The following is a 25874-nucleotide window of genomic DNA, read 5'->3' as shown; positions in this document are numbered from 1 at the left end:
GCCTACATTGTAAGCGTCTCCCGCTCTGCTAGGGAGACACGTAGTGCTGCCTAGGTTCGCCTAAGGCTACCGCCTAGCCTTAGGCGAGCTTAGGTGGGCTTGCGGGCCTCCCTAGGCTCCCGGAGGCGCCTTCAATATAGGCGGCCTGGCTGGGGAGCATTTTTTTAGAAAATGTGCCTCCCGTGCCTACAATCGGGACACACTTTGCAGAATCAGGGCCATTTTGCAGAATCAGGGCCTAAATGTCTTATAATTAAGCTCCCTACAAATTTCTCTAGATAAATTATTCCAAAGTGTCAGGGCAAGCCAGAAAAATGCCCTATTTCTTGTGGATGCCCAGTGTGCCTTGGGAAAGCCTGGCAGGGATATCCTATAGTCTTATAATGACCTTAAACACCTTGCAAGTGTACTTAGGATTGTCCATTTATTTAGGTAAATAGCCTATTGTTCCCACAATGATTTGTGTGCCAGGTAGAGAGCTTAAAAGCACTTCTAAGTGTCACAGGCAGCCAGTGAAACTTTATCAGTAATGGAGTCACATTTCTAGAACTGCGCATTTATAGAACAGCTGTGTTCTAGAGTCTGTAACTGCCTACTCTGGTAAAGATGTGAAGAGACTTTTAAAACAAAGGTCTATACAATAAAATTTCATTTTAAAAATCCTTGTTCTTGTTCCTTATAGAAAGCATGCAGAGGAAATTCTCAAAGACAAAATATGTATAAAATGCAGGTCCTGCAGAAGAATGAGATATATCATTAGGGGTAAAAGAGGACAGATTCAAGAGAAATAGGATCAAAGAGGTCAAGGTTAATGGATTTGATTTACTGCCCTTCTGTATGCCTTAATTATGTGTGTTTTGAATGTACCCCGCACAGAATTGTAGGATGCTGCGGGTAATAAATGTTTAAATAAATAAATAAATAAATAAACCAAAGTAATTTACATACATTATATGCAAGTACTTTCTCTGTCCTTTAATGGGCTCACAGTCTTAAGTTTTGTACTTGAGGCAATGTAGCGTTGTGTCTTTACCAAGGTCACAAGGAGCTGTAGTAAGAATCAAGCCCCAAGTTCTCAGCCCACTGCACTAACCATTAGGTTACTTCTCCACTGAAAGGAAATATTTCTTTATGGAAAGGGTGGTGAATGTATAGAATGGCCTCCCTTTGGAGGTGGAGCAGACGATGATTGTATTTGAATTCAAGAAAGCATGGGATAAGCACAGATCTCTAAAGGGAGAGGAAGGGATTATGGATCTTAATAGTTGGTCTGGATGGGCAGACAGGACAGGCCATGTGGAGTTTTTTTCTACAGTCATTCAATATTTCTTTTTAAGAAAACCACCAAACATAGTGTAAATCAATGATTTTACAATTTACCTATTTGCACAAGATCGGCAGAAAAATCCCATTTCTAGAGATTATTCACAATCATCATCTGTTTACTCAGTTATCTGCTCATAAGTGAGGTCTTCACAATCATAGGTATACACTCAATCTGGGTATTGGACTTTGGATTAAATTTTTGAAGATCCTAATATTTGCCCTTGTGAGTGATGCTCTGAAGACTGCAAAGCCTGTTTGTTACCCCAAGAATGAGGCTTTGTTTATGAGCTAAAATCTTCTTTTTATAACTGCAAATTTAAAAACATGGCAATTAAAATAACAAAGGTCCTATGTGCAAAAATTTTCCAAATATAGACCAATGCCCAGCTGTCCCCAAAACAGAAACAAAACATCTTCCATGGGCCACCATATGTCCAGTACATAGACATCCTGTCTTTAGAAAATAAAAATGCAGGCGTAGTCTTAACACATGCTTCAATATCTTCAGACTTCTGTTGTCTTTTTTTTTCATCTCTTCTGTTTTCACTCACTCAAAGTTAAAGAGATACAGAAGAAATAACAACACTGTCTTGTCTCACAGGCACCTTTATCTCTGGTGGAGGTTTATAGAAACAGAATGCGCAGACAACAAAAAGGATGGTGAATACTTTAGCAGAGGCACCTATAGAATAAAATGAAACATGAATAAATTCACCTACTGGTGTATTTTACTTCCAGACTTATTACAAAACCGTGATTGGTTAAAGCAGCTCACACTGGTTTAATTTCAAAACAGAAGATAATTTGCTAGTACTTACTTATAGCTATAAGCAATAAAGCCATTTTTGTATTGTCATAGGTCCAGCAGGCTCCTTTATCTCCACATTGATCAATCTGCCACAAAATACATGAACTGTCTATTGTAACGCCAAAGAGAATTGGTCCAGGAATAGATCCTACAAAATAAACACAGTTATTAAGATGTACTTTGGCCATAACCCATGTTATCTGTCCCAATAAAGGACAATAATGTATATTATATACCTAATGCATTAAAGGTACAAGACACACAATAATGATGCATGCAAAACATATTTTTCCTGGCCAGTTGCTTCTTAAAGGGGCCATCCAAATAGCAAGAAAACTCCCCTTTCCTGACAATGCCCCTCCCAATCACAAACTCTTTCTCCTTGAAGATTGTCCAACAAAGTCCTCCCTCCCAATGCTCTTCCCATCAAACCCCCCCCAACCCTACCATCCCTGGGCCTACCTTGCAAAGTCCCTTATAATCCTCAGTTGTTCCTGCCCCTTGCTAGCACCATGTTCAAAATGGCATCAGCAACCACTAGCAGTAGTCTCATGGTACTAGCACTAGGGACCAAATCGCCATATAAGGGTAAAAGTAGCCACTAAACTCGTAAATCATTTTCCTTCATGCACATTTCTAAAAGTACTAATAGTCATACTGGAGACTGAAACCCCAAAGCTGGCTTCACTGGCTAGTTTTTAACAAGTCTACTTTCTAGACAAGTCTATTGCAAACCACTGGTTTTCTGTTAACAGCCCATATCAAGTGTTAAAATTCTTGTTTAGGTTTGTGTACTACATAGCAATCAGCTGTTATTTAAGATCACTTTCTTCCCTATATTTCCAAACACAATTTATGTTCTTCTCAAGCATTGCTTCTCTCTCTTCCTTTTCATTTCCAGATCTGTCCTGATTGCATGTGACACTCTGTTTTTACCTACCTGGGCCCATCATGCTGGGATTTGTTATTGCAAGAATCTTCTCTCTTTAAAAGGTCTTTTTCACACTAACCTTTGAGTCTGATGCTGGAGATTAGAACTATCATGGCAGCTTATTTGTCCTAATATCTGGCCTTTCATTTTTATTTTACACTTACTGATCACTTCTATCTCCACAATTTGTAAGGATATGAAATGTACACTGTACATGTGCATCAAACCATGAAAAACTTACTATTACAGACAGACCATCTTCACTATATCATCAAGTCAAAAACCAACAATAAGCCTGCCTCCATAACCACATCTTAACCCTCTTACAAAAATTTGTATCATGGTGCAATACTTCAGGAAGCTTTAAAAAAAAAAATGGCAGAGACATGGGAAAAGCCCTAGCAAATTGTAAGCGAGCACTATAAAAAATGTCAGTATTAACAAAACTCTAACAAAGGAACAGAGAGTACCTTGGTGTATAGCATAACCTGTAAGATACCTTGGCTCTATTTCATTTCTAAATTGTAACAGTAACATCAAGATTTTAAACTGCAACCACTGCTTAACTGGGAGCAAATGAAGCTCCTGAAGTACTAGCAAGTGGTAAGTCCTGAAATTCAATACCTGGATCAATCAAGAAGCCACATGTCACAAGAACATTAGAAATGCCATACTGGGACAGACCGAAGGTCCATCAATCCCAGTATCCTGTTTCCAACAATGGCCAATCCCAGTCACAGGTACCTCAAGATCCCAAGAAGTAAAACAGATTTTATGCTGCTTATCCTAGGAATAAGCAGTGGTTTCCTCAAGGCATCTTTATAATATCCTATAGCCTTCTCTTTTAGGAAACTATCCAACCCTTCTTAAAACCCTGCTAAGCTAAATGATTTCACCACAATCTCTGGCAACAAATTCCAGAGTTTAATTACATGTTGAGTAAAGAAATATTTTCCCCGGTTTGTTTTAAATCTACTACTTAGTAGCTTCATTACATGCCCCTTAGTTATAGTACTTTTGGAAGGAGTAAACAAGTGACTCACATCTACTTGCTCCACTCCACTCAGTATATTATAGACCTCTGTCATATCACCCCTGAGTTATCTCTTCTCCGGGATGAAGAGCCCTAGCTGCTTTAGCCTTTCCTCATAGGGAAGTCATCCCATCCCTTTTATCATTTTTTGTTGCCCTTCTCTGTACCTTTTCTAATTTCGCTATATCTTTTTTGAGATACATCAACCAGAACTACACACAGTATTCAAGTTGCAGCCATGCCATAGAGTGATAAAAGGGTATTATAACATTTTCAGCTTTGTTTTCCATTCCTTTCCTGATAATTCCTAACATTCTATTTGCTTTTTTAGCTGCCATTGCATTGAGCTGAGGGTTTCAATGTATCCTCAACGATAACATCCTTTTCCTGGGCAGTGACTAATGTGGAACCCTGCATCACATAGTTATAGTTCAGGTTTTCCCACATGGATCACTTTGCACTTGCTCACATTAAACGTCATCGCTTCTCAGCCTTTTGGCTAAAATCAAATGTAGTATCTGTTCTTATCAGTTTAATATCTGATATGTCCCTTATCTAGGGACAATATATTAAATTGATTTTTGGAACAGGGAGATGAAATAGGAGCTTGTTTCATCCACTCCACGCCATCAACCTGATACTGCAGTATCTCCAGGAATGGTGCACCAAAAAAAAAAGTCATCTGCCATTTTGATGCCCAGTCTCACAAGGTCCTCTTGCAATTTTTCACAATCCTGTTAGGTTTAACAATTTAAAAACGTCATGTAAAAATCCAGTCAGAACCCTAAATTTTGCATCTCTGTTATTGTTTTTATGCTTATTGTTTTTGTTGTTTAATAACTTGCTCAAAGCCTGGTGACGTCAGGAACGTTTTAGATACATAGGAAGATGGAGCAATATATGGAAAAAGAAAAATCTCTACAGCAATAAGGGCTACATCTTTCTGTGGCAGGGAAAAAGATCTTTGGGGAGAAATTCAGACAGTATATCTAGGCATTTAAACTATGGACAGGAGTGACAAAAGGAACTAAGGAAATCAGAAAGTCATCTCCAAGAAAAGCAAAAGAAGACAGCAGCAGAGAAAATAACATTAATATAATGAAGCTTCTAAGCAACTTATTCATGAGCAACAATTGGAAAGCAGCAAGCACCAACACTTGCAGTCTAAGTATCAAAGTTCAGGGTTTGCAAGCCATGATGTATGAGGCAGATATACCATGATTCCTGTGGATCAAGCCTTAAATCTGCTTCGGACAATATTTTCTAAACAAACAATTCGTCCTCACTTATCAATTGAAATTTTGATGGAGATGGCTACTTTGGTACTTACCCGTAGTTACTTTCAATTCCATGGTGAGTTTTTCTTACAATGTCAGGGCACTGCGATGGGAGCTTCTTTGGCCCCGTCTTTAGCCACTCTTTTTATGGCTAACATGGAGGAAGAACTGATATATCAGATGCCCTTGTTTGACCACATAGTTATTTGGAAACGTTTTCTTGATGACATATTTTGTATATGGACATCTTCTGAAGCTGATCTCCATCGATTCATTGCAGATTTAAACCAACTGAATACTAATATACAGTTTACTGCCACTATTAACAACTATGAAATTGCTTTCCTGGACATTAAAATTATAAAGAAGCAAGGTAAATTACTAACGACTATATATCGAAAGCAAACTGATAGGAACAGTTTACTTCGATACCACAGCTTCCATCCCATTGGTCTCAGAAGAAGTCTTCCTATTAGTCAATTTTTGCGCCTGCGGCGCATTTGCTATTCCCTAGACGAATTTCGGGCTCAGGCTAAAATAATGAAGAGACTTTTTTTCAGCGAGGCTATCCCCGTGAAGTAGTAAAAAAAGCATATACTCGAGCTAAATATGCTCATCGAGAATGGCTACTTCATGAAAAACAGAAATGTTCTGAATCTGAGGGGGTGGCTTTTGTTCAACAATTCTCTCCTCTGGCTCATCATATCACTCAACTGGTTATGAAACACTGGCACATAGCCAGATTGGCCAATCCTACTTTAACTGAGCGCCCTATTTTTTCATACAAACGTAGGAAAAACATTGGGGAGTATGTAAATCACAATCTTCTCAGGGACCCGAGGCCTAAAACTGTAGGGTGTCACTTACCTTGTGGCAAATGCCAATGGTGCCCTTACACTATGTCAGGTGAAATATGGATTCACCCCCACACGGGTGAGTCCTATCGTTCAAAAATTAAAACTAACTGTAACTCTGACCATGTCATCTATCTTATCCAATGTCCCTGTCCTAAACTGTATGTAGGTAGAACATTGAGATCTATAAAAACACGCTTGACAGAGCATAAATTGCGTGTCCATACTAAAAATGAAACATCCCCTCTGGTCCGACACTGGCAATTATGTGGCCATACTCTGGATGACTTGAGGTGGAGAGTATTGGACTCTGTCTATGTAGGGTGGGAAGGTGGAAATATAGAGAGGAATCTCAATTTAAAAGAATTGCGCTGGATGTTCATGCTAGGTTCCATGGCTCCGGAGGGGTTAAATGAAGCCTCTGATTGGCTAGCTCAGGCTGACGTTTAACTAGCCTGTTAGCATTCTGACAGTTTTGTACTTCTCAGCTGTTCACTCCCTATTGGAGGTGACGTCAGGGGATGAGTGCATTTATATTGTGGGGTGCACGCCGCGGCCATCTTTTGGTTATTACCGGCGTGTTAGTATGAAAGTTAAAACTATGGTAAGTTGTGTTAATTGATTTTTTAATATATTGCACTAAGCAAATACTACTGTACATTAATGGGTTTTCTTTGTGCTTTATGTCCCCGCAGACTCCCCAGCCTTGATAAAGTTAAGCGAAACGCGTTGGCATGGGGGAACATTTACTCTAATGCTGGGACAGCACTGGTGAACCAGTAGATCACAGAATGCATATTCGTAAAAGAAGCTAAGTGGTCTAAACATTACACTATTGAAAATATTATTTTATTGACAACATAAGTGATAAAATATAAAACAAAAATATTACAAAAAGTATATAAAATGTTGAAAATATGAGAATATCAGCAGGGATTAATGACGAATGACAGACCGAATGAGTACTTTAAACTCTGAGGTCAAAATCTGAACTCCCGTTGCTACAATTCTCTTGTTGTATTGGTAAGAACACTTTCTCAGTTTCCCACTATATTGATGTTTATATTGATGCTTAAATTTGAATGAAGAGAGATTCTATACTCAAATTATATGAAGAGGATGGCATCCTAAATAAAACATAAATGCAAAACTATATCTCTATCTGAAACCAGGAAAAAGGATTTCCTCAATATAAGTTTCCAACTTTGAACTCCAAATTTGAGGAAGTATAATCAAACCCACCTTACTCACTATTTAATCTTTACTCAGATCCCATGGTAAGACAGCAACTTTAGTACTGTGTGCAATTCTACTTGCCACAATTAAAAAAAGATATAATTGAATTGGAAGATAGAGGAGGGCAACCAAAATGATTAAGGGAATGAAGCAACTCATATGAGGGAAAGCTAAAGAAGTTAGGGCTCTTCAATGTATAGTTAAGCTCTAGAACTCATTACCAGTGGAAGTGGTAAAAACAGTTAACATATCTAGACTTAAAAATAAAGTATGGACAATTTCCTGGAAGGAAAGTCCCTAAACTATTATCCATGGAGTTAAAGTAGTATTGGATCTTGCTACTTTTGGACAAACAGAAACTGGAAAGGAATGCCAACTGATAAAAGAAAGGAAAAGCGAAATTTGTGGCTCTTTCTCCCACTGTGGGCTGAGCATTTGTTTCCCTCTTCGTTCATCCCCTTGGCCCGGCACCTCTCTCCTTTCCCTCTAAACCCTCACTCTTGGTACAGCAGTTCTATCCCTTCCCCCCAGCCCCTAATACCCCCTTGTAGGCCTTACCTCCTATCTCTTGCCTCCCCCTGCAAATCTAGCACCCTTCTCCCTTCCCTCCAGCTTCTAACCTCCTTCAAGTCACAGCACTGTTTCCTCCATCACTAGACCCCCCCCCCTCTCCCCCCTGTATAGGTCTAGCACCTCTGCAGATCTAGCACATCTCTCCCTTCCCTGCAGTTTCCAGCATCCCCCCAGCAGGTTCAACACCTCTCCCCTCAGGCCCCTAACCTCCTTCAGATCCTAGCACCTTTCTTCCCTTCCCTCCAGCCCCCCCCCCCCCCCCCACACACACACACATACGCAGGGATAACTTCCCCTGTCACAACCAGATCATGGCTGATGCGGCTTGACTTTAGGATTCCGCGGCAGCATAGATATGTGGCTGATATGTAGGCCAGGTTTTTCCGGGCCTACATTTCAGCCACTTATCTTTGCTGAATTTAAGCACGATTCTGTAACTAGCACTGTCGAGTGACTGACACACAATCAGCGGCCATAACACACAATCAGCGGCCACTGACATGGGTACTAGTTACAGAATCTGGCCCTAAATAATTAGCACAGCATTAGCGTGTAAGCCATTACTGCCTCCAAAATAGGTTTCCATGCACTAATATTTTTTAAAGGCCACATGTTAATGGCAACATTGGCTTATGGCCTTTAATAGCAAAAAAAAAAAAAAAAAATTGTCCATTTCATTGTGGTAAAAATGACCTTAGCACGTGGGGAAAACCTGTGTTATTAAGCTTAGTAAAAATTCCACAGTGACACAAGGTCATGAGAAAATATGTTCAAACATAACTTTATACATAGGAAAAATATATACAGAATAGCAAAGTTTAAAAGGAATCTCAGGTTCACTTCCTATTGCTGAACATCCATCCATTTTTACCTCTTTTTTGGATTCACACTGAGGTCACACACAAAGAATTCAAACTCCCACTTGCATGAGGACAACTTCCCTCCTCATCAGCCTTCCTACTATCTTGAAACATGGCTAAGTAAAGAAATAATTTTTCTTATTCCAAAATACCTGTATAAGCAAAGAATCATTTTTTTCACTCCATTTTTATTTCAGATTTTCCTTGTAATAAACCAGCAAAGAAAAGGGTTGAAGGCCTGGAAGTTTGTCCTATGTTTTGTGTTTACTTCCAAGACAGTGGCCACATATTAGAATAATAATTTTTTTAATAACAGAAATGTACTGAATAACAGCTTCCATCTCATAACTTGCTATGCTTAATTACAATTTTGGTCTCTGTTCAGTTTTGTATACATAATTTCTATAGTACCTAAACTAACAAATTTCAGGCAAATGATACATCATAAGATTTTGTCAAGGAAAGCTCTCCATAGTGTTACACATGTACTGGAGTAGTAAACATTAACAGACAAAGTTATAAAAACAAGACTAAAGCCTTACCTAGTAGTCGTACGAACAGCCACTGCACGCCAAGAGCAAAAGACCGTTGCTTATCTGGAACACATCTGCAAATGATGCATTTTGTTATATTTATTTCCCTCTGATTTCCAGCAATTTACTTTTTTACCTCAACACATGTAAGAAATATAGTATCAATGTGAGAAAGCAACAAGGAACATGATTCACCGAAAAATCCAATATGGAACAAAACAATTGGCAGACAATCTGGAGATAATATCAGATTTATTCAAGATGTTTGTTGTTTGACGGAGATTAAGGAGACTTATTGCATATTAGGAGAAAGCTGTTCCTTTGCATCAGCTGGCTTTCATTCCTTATTTTGTAGGCAATAAGGGCTCATATGGTATCCCTGTGCTAACCAGTTAGTGCCTAGCAATGTAAATGTGATAACTAGTCAGCATAGGATCATACACTCTGCTCATGATATGCTCCTTCAAAAATATTAGAATTTTTTTTTTTTTTTAGTGCGGTTAGCACTCGTGCAATTTGAAGTTACCACAGAATACCAGTGTGTGTCCCACTGGACTTCATTATCAGCTGTATTAGGCACACATTAGCACTTAATGCAGCTTAGTAAAAGAAAGACTCCTCAATTCAGTTTATGCTTTTGTCTTACTTTTTTGTTTCGTATACAAGACTTCTCAAGCCCCCTGCACTGCATAGTTCAAGTATAAAGAGAGCCCAATCAATAGAGAAGATGTTTCAGGCAATGCAGTGATAGGATAAAAAAAACTTTTTGGAGGCATGAAATCCCGAGAGCCAGAATACAATTGGGTCATTCCATGCCAAGTGGTCTAATGATCTTCATCTTTATGTTTCAGATTTTGTTCAAAATGTGTACACAAAATAGTCAAGGTAGTAAGAAAATTTTTCTAAGATTTTAGATTCCTAACTGCAATAGTCACTAAGCTAGACCCACTTGTTCTGGCTGGATGTTGGCAGCATTGTGCACAGTGACGAATAAAGTTGTCATTTTTAGCTGCTTGTAAAATTGAGAATAATTGGTCAAGAATGCTAGTATGAGCATCATGGATACAAAAGTCCAATGAAAATTTTGCTCAAAGTGTACCCAAAATGTTATCACAGTTTGTTGCAAAAGATTTTGACCAGTTTATCAGCTGCTATAGCTCCAGAATAATAGTAAATACAGACTACAGACTTTTATCATAATTATCCTTACACTCTCAAATTTGCAGCAATTCAGCATTAATAGCTACATCATAACATTCCTTCAAATTTGGCATCTTTGACATAGGGGCTGAAATTTGTCAATTTTCAGGGTTAATTGTAAAAAAAGAGTCTGCCTATATCTTCCTAAAAGCAACAGTTTGAAAGAAAAAATTTTACTAGATAAGATACGTACCTTTTGATTTTGCAATGCCACTGTCATAAATGTACAAATTCGCCTCACATTTAGGAATGCTTAGCAGTGTGACATGCAATATTTAATTTTTGCATTTATGTTTGATAATTTGAATATCACTGTATTTCTAACTGTTTTATGCTCATCAAAGATCTGTAAAGGTTCTACAGTATTACTGTAATATGTGTTTTTCTGGTGGTGAGTGAGTTTAGTGATTGGAACTATATTTTGTGCTTCATTTCCTTTTCATTCTCCAGTGAAGACAGCACTGGTTTTATCAGCTAGTTGTAATGTATAACATTTGTGTATCATTCGCATTTTCTAAGTACAGTAGAGGCTCAGTTAACCAGGGCTCTCACCCAACTGGCAAAAATATGGCCGGTGGGAAAAAAATGTCCCCTGAAGTACAAGCAGCAGTGGTCCTGAGCTGCAAACCCCACTCCCTCCCTCCCTTCCTCAAGCCCCCAAGCCTTCAAGCAGCTTTCTCCTGCCCTGAAGCACCAATGTGGCAGCGGTTCTAAGCTGCAAAACCCTCCTTCCTCCCTCCCTCAAGCCCTTTAGTGGCTATGAACTCCCTCACTCCTCCTCTCTCTCTCTTGCTTACCCAAAGTGCAGCTTTCAGCAGGAGGCAGCCTCAAAAAGGCTGCATCACTTCCAACACATCAGAGGAAAGGCCCTGCCAGGACTGGCCGCGAGCAGCCTGTTTTGAGGCTGCCTCCTGCTGACTGCTGTGCTTCAGGTAAGGAAGAGAGAGAGAGAGGGAGGGAGCAAGGGGGTTCGCTGCTCAGGACTGCTGCTTGCTTCTGCCACTTTGGAGTTTGAGGGAAGAAAGATGGCTTTGCAACTCAGGACTGCTGCCGCGCTAGTGCTTTGGGGTAGGAGCGGGGGAATTGAGACCGTGTTAGACAAGGTTTCCAACACACTCTCAGTTAACCAGAAAAAAACAGTTATCCACCAATCCCCGTGGGTAGCAGATAGCTGAGATTCTACTGTATTAAAATAGATTTTATACTCAGAATTGATACACTTAAATAGGCCTTGTTGAACCCATTATTACCAATCATTTTAGCCATATGTTTATTGCTTTGACTCCATTCACATGCTTTAGTCAGGTATTTATAACATTTTTGAACCTGTGCCAAAAATTATTTATTTATTTAAAAACTTGTACCCTGCTTACATCTAAATGGTCAGATTGTGTTCTTCAATTTTTAGGTTATAGATGTCAGACTTTGAAGAGGATATAACTTTGCCTGGGCAAGGTACTGGTGCATCAAAGTGCCATGTAATTTTCCATGTAAAAAAGGCTGCATTGAAAAGATTTGAGGATTTTACTGATCATGAGCAGAAGCTACTGGTCAGACGTTCAGGAGCAATGCTAGATCAAGCATTCCAAGTTTGCCTTCATCATGAAGCTCTTTTCCTCAATGAATATATAATGAAAACATTACATTTCTTACTCATATAAAACTTATCCTGACTTTCTTTTAACTACACTTCTCCCTCTGTATTTGCTGTGATAGGGGATTAACAGACCCGTGTATACAGAAAAACTGCAAATAACTTTTTCATATGCTATTCACTGTTTTCTATTAAAATCCATCGTGAATATGGTGAAACTGCGAATAATATGGTGGGAGACCTGGCCTATTCCTGAAGGAGAAGCAAAACACGGTGAAGAAAGTGCTGCGAATCAGCAATTTTCTCTGTAAATGCTTGGAATCAGTAATTTCTCTATGCAAGCTGATTTAATTTGGGGGAAGAAGCTAGCAAGCTAAAAATCGTGAATAATCGAAACCATGAAAACGGAGGGAGAAGTATATGTGCATTTTGGAAGAGTAACAAGGGTTCTCTCTCAATCTCTGCTTTAATAATATGAGTAACTGTTCACATAGTCACTGGATCCTTTGCAGAGATGTGACTTTGCAGAGATTTTATTGGACTAGGATTTATCTAATCTTATCTTCTATTTGTGTGTTGCACATACCTATTCAGGCTCTAGGTGACATTAAGAGAGGTGTTGAAAGGGGATAAGGAGGAAGGACTAAAAAGGCCCTTGAAAGGGGGGGAGGGTAAGAGGGGGCAAGAAATCATAGTTGTCTAAGAGCTCATCTAGCGAAAGAGGTGGAAAGATTCATTTCTGAGAAGTCAAGTAGGTTCAGCTGTCAAAGAGGAAGGTTTTCAGTTTTTTCCGAAATGATGTATGTTTAGTTTCTTTTCTGATCATTTCTGGCAGGTTATTTCAGGTTTTGACTCCTATAAATTTAAGCATGGAGTGGAACAAATGCCTATAATGGAGATTTTTCGTGAAAGGTAGAATCAACTGTATTCTGTTTATGAGTCTCCTGGAGACAGACCAGACCGTTGAGAATAGTTGGGTGAGAGGAGTGGCTGAGTTTCCATGGATTATGTGGTGTAGGATGCATGATGTTTTTAAGAATATTCGCGATGAAATTGGTAGCCAGTGTAATTGTTAGAGGAAGGCTGAGATCGAATCATATTTCTTTAGATTGAAGATAAGTCTGACAGCTGTGTTCTGAATGAGCTGCAGTTTGTGAACTAGAGAGGAGTTGATCCCGAAGTATGCTGAGTTGCAGTAGTCCAGCTGGGGTAGTACCATCAGCTGGATAATCAGAGCAAAATGATGTTGGTGGAAGTATGGCTTAATAAGCCTTAGTTGGCGCATAGTGAAGATGTCTTTTTCCGGAGGCTGGAGGTTTGAGGATCCATTGTGAGTGTGTCATCCAGAATAATGCCAAGTACTTTTGAGGATTTCTCTACTGCAAGGGTGGTACCAGATTGAAGATTAATGCTTGTCGGGGCATTCTGCTGAGCGGTGTGGAAGCAGATGGCTTTGGTTTGAGTGGCATTTAGTTTAAGTTTGTTTGTGGTTGCCCAGGTGTGAATTTTTTCAATGTTGTTTGAAATTTTCTCGTCTATGTTTGGTTGTTTGTTTGTAATAGGGATGAGGAAAAGAATGTTGTCTGCGTAGGATAGTAAGGTTTCGTCTTCTAATTTAATGTTTCCAAATGAGCTCATGAAAAGGTTGAAAAGGATGGGGGAATAATGGGGAGCCTTGCGGAACTCCGCAGAATGCTTTCCAGGGGCTGGAGAATACTCCTTCCTTTTTAACCGTGTACTCTCTATTTTGTAGAAAGTCTGTGAGCCAGTCTAACACAGCTCCTGTAATTCCGATTTCAGTTAGTTTGATTATGAGCAAATAATGGTTTACCGAGCCAAAGGCAGCGGAAATATCAAACTGGAGTAGTATTGCTTGATGGCCGATGCTTTGTAGTCGTTTTACTTTGGTGATTAGGGAGATGATAAGGAGTTCTGTGCTGTGTTGCTTTCTGAATCCATATTGGGATGGGTGAAGGCATGAATGTAGCTCAATATGAGAGACTAGTTGTTTGCTTACGTGGGTTTCAAGGATTTTTTTAGAATAGGGATGCCAGTGATGGGCCGGTAGTTTGAAGTTTTGGAAAGGTCTGCTGTTGAAGTTTTTGGTATGGATGTTGCAACTGAAACCAGTATACAATTCCTATGGAGCAATAGCATTCTACCCAATAACAGGATTCACAGCCTACAAGAAAAACTTGTTTTTATTTTACCAAGATGAATACCGTATTTTTACGCATATAACGCGCGCGTTATACGCGTTTTTACCTACTGCGCATACCCCTCGCGCATTATACGCGTGAGCGCGGTATACAAAATTTTTTTTACATAGTTCCCACCCCGCCCGATGCCCGATTCACCCCCCCCCAGCAGGACCGCTCGCACCCCCACCCCGAACGACCGCTCGCACGCGCTCCCACCCGCACCCGCATCCACGATCGGAGCAAGAGGGAGCCCAAGCCCTCTTGCCCGGCCGATTCCCCAACTCCCCGACAATATCGGGCCAGGAGGGAGCCCAAAACCTCCTGGCCACGGCGACCCCCTACCCCCACCCCGCACTACATTACGGGCAGGAGGGATCCCAGGCCCTCCTGCCCTCGACGCAAACCCCCCTCCCTCCAACGACCGCCCCCCCCCAAGAACCTCCGACCGCCCCCCCAGCCAACCCGCGACCCCCCTGGCCGACCCCCACGACACCCCCACCCCCCTTCCCCGTATCTTTGGTAGTTGGCCGGACAGACGGGAGCCAAACCCGCCTGTCCGGCAGGCAGCCAACGACGGAATGAGGCCGGATTGGCCCATCCGTCCCAAAGCTCTGCCTACTGGTGGGGCCTAAGGCGCGTGGGCCAATCAGAATAAGCCCTGGAGCCTTAGGTCCCACCTGGGGGCGCGGCCTGAGGCACATGGGCCCAACCCGACCATGTGCCTCAGGCCGCGCACGGAGAGGCGGGGCAGTGCACGGAAAGTCAGGGAGGGTGAACGGATAGTCGTGACAGCGCACGGAGAGTCGGGGAGGGCGTAAGGAGAGTCGGGGTGGCCAGAGGAGAGTCAGGGCGGGCGAAAGGGCAGTCGGGCTGCATGCGCGGTATACCCGTGAGCGCGGTATACAAAAGTTTTTGTACATAAAATCGTGGTTTCTGCGCGCTATACCCGTGTGCGCATTTTACACGGGTGCGCGTTATCTGCGTGAAAATACGGTAATACTAGAACTCTGTGCTTCATATAAAAGAAAGTACCTACCTGAGGATAGCCATTGTGATCGGTGTGGCACTCATGAAGGTGAATACCACAACAAAAAAGAAAAAGCCCATGAATAAAGGCATATTTTGACACGTGGTAGGACATTTTCCCTCTCGAGCAATAGAAGTATTAAAGAAATCACCATCATTGGACCAGGCATGTTTTGGATTTTGGATACAAGAACAATTGTGATAAACCTGTGAATAATAAAAAACAGGTAATGAAAAATTATCATCAACATTTAAGGATACAGTTTCAGCTTGTCTTGAAGACTGATAATGACAATCACATACCCTCTTTTATAATTAAGTAGGCTACCATGACATGGATTATCTGCTCATTTTCAATTAAAAAAAAATAAATCTTATTTTTCTTCTTTTTAACACCTAAACCACTGTGGACTCGATATTCAAAAGGGTTCAATCAGGTAGAAGAGGTTCTTGGTTAAACTACACTGAGTGGGCTGGGAGGTTAAATTTTCTGATGACACAAAGTTGTTAAATCGCAAGAGGATAGTGAAAAATTTCAAGAGGGCATTATGAGACTGGACATCAAAATGGCAGATGACATTTAATGTGAGCAAGTGCAAAGTGATGCATGTGGGAAGGAGGAATCTGAACTATAGCTATGTGATGCACAGTTCCATGTTAGGAATCACTGCACAAGGTGATAAGATGTCATCACTGAGGATACGATGAAACCCTCAGCTCAGTGAGTGGTGGTGGCGGCTAAGAAAGCAAATAGAATGTTAAGAATTATCAGGAAAGGAATGGAAAACAAAGATGAAAATGTTTTAATGCCTTTATAGTGCTCCATGGGGTGACCACATCTCAAATATTGTGTGCAATTCTGGTCATCGCATCTAAAAAAAGATATAGCAAATCTATTAAAAGAAGTGAATAAGATCACCTTTTCCTTATTTTCAGTTGCATAAGAGGTACATCCTGCATAGCAAGGAGAGAAATACTGGATCTTATCTGCTCCACAAACAGGGCTGTATGACGAACGAAAGCAGCTGCAGTTCTCATTACATGGAGCTGTCAATTCCCCTAGGGTCTCTGTTCTGAAGAAATGGAAAAAAAATATTGTTACCCATGTTATGTTCCAATTATATTTCCCAATAACCTGTAATTTCCTTATGGATTTGATACACAGTTCTTTATAGTACAACCAAAGCAGTTTATATATTATATACAGCTACTTTCTATGTCCCTAAACAAATCTAATTTAATTTAATTTGTGCTTATATATTCTGCTAAATCCTCACAAGAGCTCAGAGCAGATTTCAATAACAACCTGTAAAACATAGCTGAGAATTCCAACATTTCTTCAACAATTACAATTCCAGAAATATAAAGACCTCATTTAGAATATTGTGTACAATTCTGGAGGCACCTTTTAAAAGTTATAAAAAGGATGGAGTTAGTCTAGAGGAAGGCTACTAAAATGGGGACAGATTTAAAAATCTCAATTTCTATACTTTGGAGAAAAGGTGGGAGAGGGGCAATATGATAGAGAATTTTAAATACCTACGTGGCGTAATTGTACATGAATTGGACCAGCCGGTAATTTTTGGTTGTTAAAAGCCGGTGCTTCATTTGGAGAATTACGCAGCGATAATAGAGAATCACCCAGAGTGCATGTTTAAATATTAACGAGCCCATTTTACTACCATTTTAATAGTAATGCCCTCGTTGTACTACATTTACATGGCAGAGTTGAAGTCTGCTAAGAAGCTCGGAAAAGACCATGGTGAGCCGTTCTGATAATTGGATGGTAAAATCCTGGCATGCTAAACTGGCTGGAACCGGTTTAGCGACCATTGATAAAGGCATGGTAACTTTTGAGAATTCATCCCTCAGTATTTACAGGGTTATCAGAGCAATTTTCAAAGCCCTGCTAAAAATTGCCTTCTCCAAGGTAAGAATAGCAGGATGTATTTTTAGTGGTGGCACCAGTGTTTAAATGATTCAGTGCCATTATGCGTACAGTCAGTGGCACTAAATGCATCTGTAATATGGTTATCATCACCATCAGTAAGGTTCAGTTTAAACATGGTAGGTGTTCAAGATTATCTCAATGAATACAAATGAGAGAAACCTACATGCAATGGAAATAGTACATGCAAATCTAATACATGAATATTTGTTAAGGATATCACCCCAGGCCAGATTTGAGAATCACTAGTCTAGAATGGGAGGGGGGGGGAAGAAGGTGCAGGATGCAGCTACTGACAATGCCTTAATTTCCCACGTTAGAAAATAATATAATATAATATAACATTGGCTACCGATGGAAACACGCATAAAGTTTAAATTTGCCTGCTTCTGCTTTAAAGCGCTAAATGGACTTGCCCCTAAATACATAACTGACCTTTTTTCCTTCTCTGCCAACACACACAAGAGAAGCTCTCATTCCTACTTCGTTTCCCCCCCAGTTAGCGGTTGTAAACTGAAAAAACACCATAAACACCTTCTTTCACATCAAGCAGCATTGTGGGGTAAAGACCTAGATCAACTGTTTTCGCCCACTACTTATGAGGAATTCAGAAAACGTCCAAAAACTCAACTGTTCCTAAAGTATCTAGACAACTGACCCACTTATCTTCTTTCTCCTCCATAGTGTTTCCTCTGTCCTGTTAATCTCTTTCTCCTCAACAACGCATTTCCGGTCCTATTAACTCTCCTCTTCTCCCCTCTTAAATTCAATCAATTTGTACCTCGCTTAATCTATTGTAAACCGCATAGAACTTAACGGTATTGCGGTATATAAACTGTTTTATTATTATTATTATATAATCAACTATTATTATGGATGGGGCAGGGTGGTTTATAAGTTTAAAATATGTCTAAGATGATAAATGTGTAATTTTATGTTTAAAAACATGTAGTGAATTACAGAATTATGATAAATTTATAGATACTTGAATGATAAAGAATAGTTTGGGTGGGGGGGGGGTTATTGATCTGTAAGAATCTTGTAATATTTTAAGTGATGTCTATGGTATAAATATTTTATTTATTGTTCTTCACTTATTGAAATTATTTTAAAATGAATAAAGATTATTAAAAAAAAAGAAAAGAAAATAATTTCCACGTTTAAATACTAGATCAAACATAGTATACTTACCCATTATACAATACAGACACTCCTGCAAAAGGATCATTTCCACATTTAGCAAAAAGAAACACAGAGCTCAGCCCAAGTGACACCATAGACATGAGTGCTGAAAATTTGATCAGATTTCTGCAATTCAGCTTCAGCTTGGAAACTATAAGTCCGCCAACCACCTGGCCTATTGCAGCTGCTGGAATCAATATACCCCCTAAAGAAAACAAGAATATACCAATAATTAGTTTTGTTTAGTTTATTATTTCAAATGCCACCCCTCATATCATATAGAGTAACAGAGCTATAAATAATAAGATCATGCAAAGGAAAAAAGGAAGCACAATTTACATAATAGAAAATAAAAGTAGACAGAAAGCAATGAAGGTTTCATTGACCAAATACTACTACTACTAAAATTGCTCAAAAATTAGTCTGAAAGAAAAAGTCATAGACCAATATATAACCCCCAAATCCCATAGACCCAAATAATAACTCAAGTCTTAAGACACCTTAAATGTAGAAAAAATTGTTCAGGTTGAACTAAATGCCTGAGTAAATAAATGTGTCTTCAAAGCCTTTTTGAATCTCTCCCAATTAACTCGGCCTCAAACTATCCACATACACATGTGCCTCTTACCCATAAGCACACTCCTAAATTCCCAAACACATTTTACCCATGCATGCATACATGCACATATACAGGGTGAAGCAAAAAAATAAATAAATAAATAAAAAAGTAATCTAAAGGGTTTTTTGTTTTTTTTTTTGCTGATTTCTAAGCAGCCATTTGGAATTTCAAAGTGAAGTTTTACAGCTTTATTAGTTATTACTATCTATGCTCATGTGCTGATTAGAATGAGATTATCTTTAAATATGACAAAGTTACAGACTTTTTAGCACGACCACCCATCAATTTGTGCAAGTTCAAAAGTGTTTGCACTGTAAAACTGGGCACCAGCTTACTGTTAATGACATTACAGTGACATAGACTTTTGTCTAGAAAGCAACATTGGAAGCCTATCACAAGTGCCATCCAAAGCTAAACTCAAGGATATACTGCAGATGATCTGGGACAGCATACCACAGAGACTGGTAGACAAGGCTTTTAACCCTTTCAGGACCATAAGGATCGTAGGCCAATTTTTGTGGTTTTGACGACATTTTTATGGTAAAAAGGGCTTGCAGATGCCAAAAAATTGATTTTTTTTGTGAAATATCATTATTTTTTTAAAAAAAAATCTAACTTCTGGCTTATGGACAGTGTGGCAAGTGAATCTTCTCGTCAATCTGGCAACGACGCTAATGAATGAATGTCGGAACCAGTTTGTTTACATAAAGGCAGTATCATATGGAATCCGTACATATCAAATTTAGAACTGTAGACTATCCCAATCAAAATTTATAGGATTTTAAAGTTATGGGACAAATATGTCCCTTGGTCCTGAAAGGGTTAAGAATGTCCCACAGCAACTGAGGACCTGCACGGAAGCTGGGGGTACATATTTTGAACATTCACAGTGTCTGCGACATCCTGGCACATTAATTGTATCACTTAAATTATGTTTTACTATGTTTTAGCTCAAACAATTTTAATGCATAAAAATCACTGAGTAGTAAAGCCAAAACATCATAGGAACATAAGAATAGCCTTACCGGGTCAGACCAATGGTCCATCTAGCCCAGTATCCTAGAACCCACATCAACATAGCTTAAGATAATTACATGTTGTTTAATACTAATATGTAAGTATGATGACTAAAGAACGTATAATTTTTCATTGAAATTCAAAGCGGTTGCTGAAAAAATGGCAAAAAGCTCTAGAGCGCTACTTTTTTGCCTTACCCAGAACAATTCTGCCCAACTATTCCATCCATAATACCTATACTTCCATTTACCATGTCTTCCTACTAAAAAAAAAAACAAAAAAACAATTAAGAGTACAAAACCTGGGAATGCCTGAAAGAGTTATTCCTGGGGGAATGCTGCCCAACTGTTTAGCATAAAATTTGCACAGAATTTCCCACCTCCACAGAATTCTGCACTTGCCATGCAGAATTCAGTGCAGACTCAAGCGAGCAACTCTGCTTACACTCTTTTTGTGGCCACAAGTTAATATAGCAGCATCGAACTCCAAAGGCAAAGAGTCCCAATCATAATAAATAAATAATAAGGATTCAAGTAGCCACAATTATATGCACACAGCAGCTCAAACTAAGGAGCATAGTTAATAAAATCCCTCCGTTACAAAGCTGCGCTAGCATTTTTAGCACCGGCTGCGGCAGTAATAGCTCAGATGCTCATAGGAATTCTATGAGCGTTGGAGCTGTTACCGTGGCAACCAGCACTAAAAACAAGGGGGAAATTGGTCTACCATTAAGTATTATTTTATGTTAACCTCCATTATTAGTAACTAGGTCTCATTTTATAAAATGGGACCTGGGCTAAAATACAATTGTTATTTTATCATTAATTTATTCTAACAATAGAACTTAGTAACTATATCCCTAAAGGTCTTTTCATAAAAGGATGTTTTCCTATTTTGGATATGAGCAAAATTCTTTATTTGATAAGGCCTGAACAGTTAAATGTTCAAAAGCATTTCCATAGGTAAAAAAAAATAAATAATAAGTTCCTAAATCAAGGAAATAGGCTTTAATAAAACTGCTCACAATCAAATATGGGAGCAAGCTTATAAACTAGATGAATGTTGTACATGTAAATATTTAGAATATTGCCTGCCACCTAAATGCTATTCTGCAAATTAGCCGCTTCACTTATAGAGTGTGTATTTGCAAAGGCAGTATACAAAGAGGAGGAGCATAAAGAGGACCTAGGTGGGACTTCCATTTACATGCATAATTTAGAAAATACTATAAGCTATGTACATTCCTGAGGCGCCTGCGTGCTAATACTTATATATGCTCTATGGCTGGTGTAGATGATCATACCTAAATGTTAGACTCATTTATACTGGGTTACACCGGTAAAAACTTAAGACATATATTTTTGCTCTATAATCACGCAGCCACCCTTCACCTCTTCCCCTAAAAATCACAAGATCAGACTAAAAAAACATAACTTCAAGAATATGACCTAACTTTTATTGTAAACCACATACACTCCTCCTTCCTTATTCGCGGTTTCGACTATTCGCGTTTTTTAGTGCCAGGACCCCCCCCCCTTACCTGGTGGTCTAGCGGTGACGCAGGGCAGGAGCGATCTTCCTACACTCCTGCCCTGTGCAGAGCCGTCATCAAAAATGGCTGCTGTGAGTTCCCGTGGTCTCATGAGACTACAATGGGAACTCACGGCAGCCATTTTCAATGATGGCTCTGCATGGGGCCAGAGTGCAGGAAGATCGCTCCTGCCCTGCATCACTGCTAGACCACCAGGTAAGGTCCAGGATGCAGGAGGGTGGCAGGAGGGAGGCAGGGGTGGGTCAGAGTCGGCCCAAAAGTTATTCACAAATTTTCAATATTCGCAGGCCAGCTCTGCCCCTAACCACCGCGAATACGGAGAAGGGAGTGTAGATTCCTTGTAAAGAACTGCGGAATATAAAACAATGTATTGTATTATATTGTAATTCTATAAAGAAACACATTACTTTATGGCACAGGCTTCTACAAGGCACTTATTTTCTGTCCTGGACATTTTTTAACAATTTTCTATTACTGCAGAAAAACATCTTAAAAATTAGTTTTGAAAATAGCAATTTGGACATGTGTGCTGGTTTTTTTGGATGTTTTTCTGTTTAAAAAATGAGCCACTTAGGATGAGAAACACTTTAAAAAATAGATTTTGTCAAGAAATCTTTTATTTGAAGTTTTCAGTATGGAAAAATAATTGTTTTTACTTCAAGAGACCAGTGTCATTTGAGGTACTAACCAGGGCAACATTCATTTTGTGGAAAAAATAATGAACAGTAACTTACCTCCAAGAGTGGCTGAGAAGCTGGAGGTTTGGGAAAACTGATTTTCTATAAACTTTGGCAAAAATGTAGCAAAACCCGTGGTAATTAATGCATCAAAACAACTGGATACAGTCAGAGACATGAAAACAGGATTCCTCAGCATCAGCTGTCACGGAAGATAAACATTCAGTATGCATTTATGCAGCAGGATGACAACCCCCCCTCACCCAACAAACTTCATTAAAATACAGTAACTTCAGCCTATATTACATTAAACCTGAAAAACAATATTTAGCTACCCTTGTATTTTAACCAATTCATTTCCCCTTTCCCTAGAAAAGATAGATGAATATAAAAACTGCAATTAGAAGTTGTATAGCCACGAAAGAAATAATTTCCTTCACTCTGATCAGCTAATTTTGCCCATCTGCCCTATATCATCAATTCACTATAAGGGCAATTCAGTAACTGGGTACTCGAATTTACATGCTCCTTGTGTGCATAAATTTATAGAATGTTAGCACTTATTGTTTTGCCAGGGACAGAACACTTTTGGGTATGTATTACTCATGTTAGGCCGGTAGCGGCCCACAGCACACTTGAGTCCGGGTCTTCTCGGAGTCGGGTTGTTTGGGAATGCAGCTTAAAGTAGGCAGCACAAGATCAATAGAAGACAAGTACCATAAAGGGAAAGCTGAGGAAAAACTTCGAAGAGAGAGTTCAAGAGGCTGTGAAACCATTAAGAGGTAAATAGGTAAGATCCATGCGGTCTTCCCGCAGGATGACTGAGGTCTACAAAATCCTGAATGGTGAACTGGTAAGAATCAATCGATTTTTCACCATTTCAAAAAGTACAAAATAATTACATGGGAATACTTTTAAAACAAATAGGAGGAAATATTTTTTCAGTCAAAGAATAGTTTTTATTTATTTATTTATTTAATTCGTTTTCTATCCCATCCTCCCCAAAGAGCCCAGGACAGGTTACAGGTCAACATACGCAATATACAGTTAACAGGTTACAATTTGCCGTTGTTACAGTACAAGTTTTTTCAAGTACAAGTTTTTATCCTAACTCAACACATACTAGTTAAGCTCTGGAACTCATTGCCCCTGACAAGATCATAGCCACCAAATCAGAACTCTTTCTGCAAATATATGCAGAATGATAAACTTGGAGCCTGAGTTAACACATTTCCTACTTGGTTGCATAACCCTAGAGAGCCAGTCACAATGCACCCGGGTAGCTTCTATTTTGTGAAATATGGGAATATTCAACTCCCTTTAAACTTATACAGCCACGAGAACCTGAAACAATCTTCCCTCGTCTATAAGGGCAGAGACAAACTACCTCACCTTCAGGAAAAAGCAGAAAACGTACTTCTTTGATAAATTCCTTGCTACTCAGTAACTCTACTTAACTGCCAAACTAAGAATCATCATCATTCTCGTACCCACTTGACTTTAGCTCTATGCTCGCACAATCACTAGCACAACATTTATTAAGAATTTGGAGTCCTTTAACTGAAGTGCGCTAAAGATTTATCACTCACCAAATGTTAAAACTCATAGGTATAAAGTGGGCTTCTTAGCATTTAGGTCTAGATTCAGTAAAGTGCGCCTAACTTTAGGCGTGGTTTAGGTGTCCAATTTAAGTGGATAGAGCAATTTAAGGGTCTTAACAAGCGTTAATTGGGACTTAGACAGAGTTAGGCGTCAGGTAGGCGTTCTCAGAATATAGATGTGAGGTAGACGCGAGTTTTTGGAAAAGTCACGTCCAAGTATGTAGACGTGGGTATAACGAGGGTGTAACATGGGCGTGGTTAAGGATAGGCACCACATAGATGCTAGTTGTACAGCAGACCGCGTCTAAACATCGTGGAAAACGTAGGCGAATGAAAAGCTGGTCTAAGTGTGGTTTCTGCTTGGCCTGAACTCGAGTTTCTATGGTTGCAACATAGACATGCTTTGGGCTTCCAAAATGATATATTCTACCTAGACTTCAAGAATCGTTTTTTCTTTCCTTTTTTTCCCCCCTCCTAATAGATTTAATAAGCCACCATATCAATAGGGCACATCAATATAAACAAATTGCATGGAAAACATAGTACTTTTCTGCCCAAACAGTAATATGATTTACTAATTACACCACCTTTGACTTTCCTGCTTAAATAGAACCCCTTTTTTCTCACCAAACAGTGCTGTAATCAACTCTTTCTTGAAAGCAAAGAAAAAGGTATAAATATTCAGCGCTTAAAAATAGAAAAACCAGATACAGACCTTAAAATGCATTTTCCCTTAGTGAAAAATGGAGCTGTTCAGCTTCACAAAGCTGACCTCATTGTGAGATCATCAAGGTGCACCTTCAAGGTTGTATACCACAATTAAAAGATGCACTTGGTGTTGAACTCACAACCTCTGCATGATCAGCACAGGATTTTAACACATTGAGCTATATCAGCTTCTACTCAGGTGGATGTCACTGCCCTGTCATATCATAGTTGACTGACCTGTCTATGTATCATCTGATTAGCTATCATATCACAATCAGCATAAAGAAAGCATTGGTGGCTCACCAAGTTAATAAGCCTTGTTGCACCTTGTCCATCTTCTCAAGCTCACCGGTTCAAATCCCACCTTCACTAATTTTAACAGCGTCCTATTAGCTGTCATAAGAGGGTCTAGATCAGGGATCTCAAAGCCCCTCCTTGAGGGCCACAATCCATTCGGGTTTTCAGGATTTCCCCAATGAATATGCATTGAAAGCAGTGCATGCACATAGTTCTCATGCATATTCATTGGGGAAATCCTGAAAACCCAACTGGATTGAGGGCGTCAAGGAGGGACTTTAAGACCCCTGGTCTAGATGGTGGACTTTGCCGTTTTTATCAGCACATTTCCCTTTCCAGGTAAAAGTATTTTCTCCTTCCCATGGCTAGGACATCCTAAGCTGTCATGGGAGAAAACTTCTCCTCTGACAAAAAGATGCCATTTGTGGCTCACTAGGTTAATGCACCTTGTTGCATCTTTTCCAACTTCTCAAGCTCACCGGTTCAACTCCCACCCTCCCTCACCTTCACTCATTTTAACAGCATCCTAACAGCTCTCATAAGTAGTGGACTTTTCTGTTTTTCATCAGCATTCTACAGTTTGCAGGCACAGGTGCATCAGATGAATTCATCTGCTCTCAGCTACAAGCCATTGTGGTAGGAATGTGTTTCTTTTTATGCAATATCTGCACAGGGCAACAGGTAGAAGAGTTTACTAAAACTTCAGAGGGCTTGGACAGGTATTGAAGGAAGGTACATGTTTTTTAGATGTACCCTAGGAACATTACTGTTGGTATATCCAGCTTGCCTGGTTGTGGTTTCATGCCTGAGTGTGTGTTGGG

At 39.5% G+C, this 25874-nt stretch overlaps 1 protein-coding gene and 1 non-coding gene across 3 annotated transcripts in view; one reads left to right on the top strand and one right to left on the bottom strand.

Moving 5' to 3' along the window:
- Window positions 1-419: 419 nt before the first annotated feature.
- SLCO4C1 (solute carrier organic anion transporter family member 4C1) overlaps window positions 420-25874 on the bottom strand; it is a 154559-nt gene continuing 129104 nt past the window's right edge. For both annotated transcript variants that reach the window (XM_033929185.1, XM_033929186.1), the window contains exons 7-13: window positions 22505-22649; window positions 18592-18787; window positions 16372-16525; window positions 15463-15659; window positions 9441-9505; window positions 2145-2282; window positions 420-2008 (exon numbers count right to left, since the gene is read on the bottom strand). In XM_033929185.1, the coding sequence (XP_033785076.1) occupies window positions 1884-2008; window positions 2145-2282; window positions 9441-9505; window positions 15463-15659; window positions 16372-16525; window positions 18592-18787; window positions 22505-22649 (1020 nt within the window). In that variant the 3' untranslated portion in view covers window positions 420-1883. The remainder of the gene's footprint in view (window positions 2009-2144; window positions 2283-9440; window positions 9506-15462; window positions 15660-16371; window positions 16526-18591; window positions 18788-22504; window positions 22650-25874) is intronic.
- LOC117352767 lies at window positions 4578-4769 on the top strand. Its single transcript, XR_004537830.1, has one exon. It is a non-coding gene; the product is annotated as a U2 spliceosomal RNA (small nuclear RNA).

The sequence above is a fragment of the Geotrypetes seraphini genome, chromosome 1 (assembly GCF_902459505.1).
Source record: "Geotrypetes seraphini chromosome 1, aGeoSer1.1, whole genome shotgun sequence".
NCBI classification, from domain to species: domain Eukaryota; kingdom Metazoa; phylum Chordata; class Amphibia; order Gymnophiona; family Dermophiidae; genus Geotrypetes; species Geotrypetes seraphini.
Note: the sequence above shows the minus strand (reverse complement) of the source record. Positions and strands in the feature narration are given on the sequence as shown.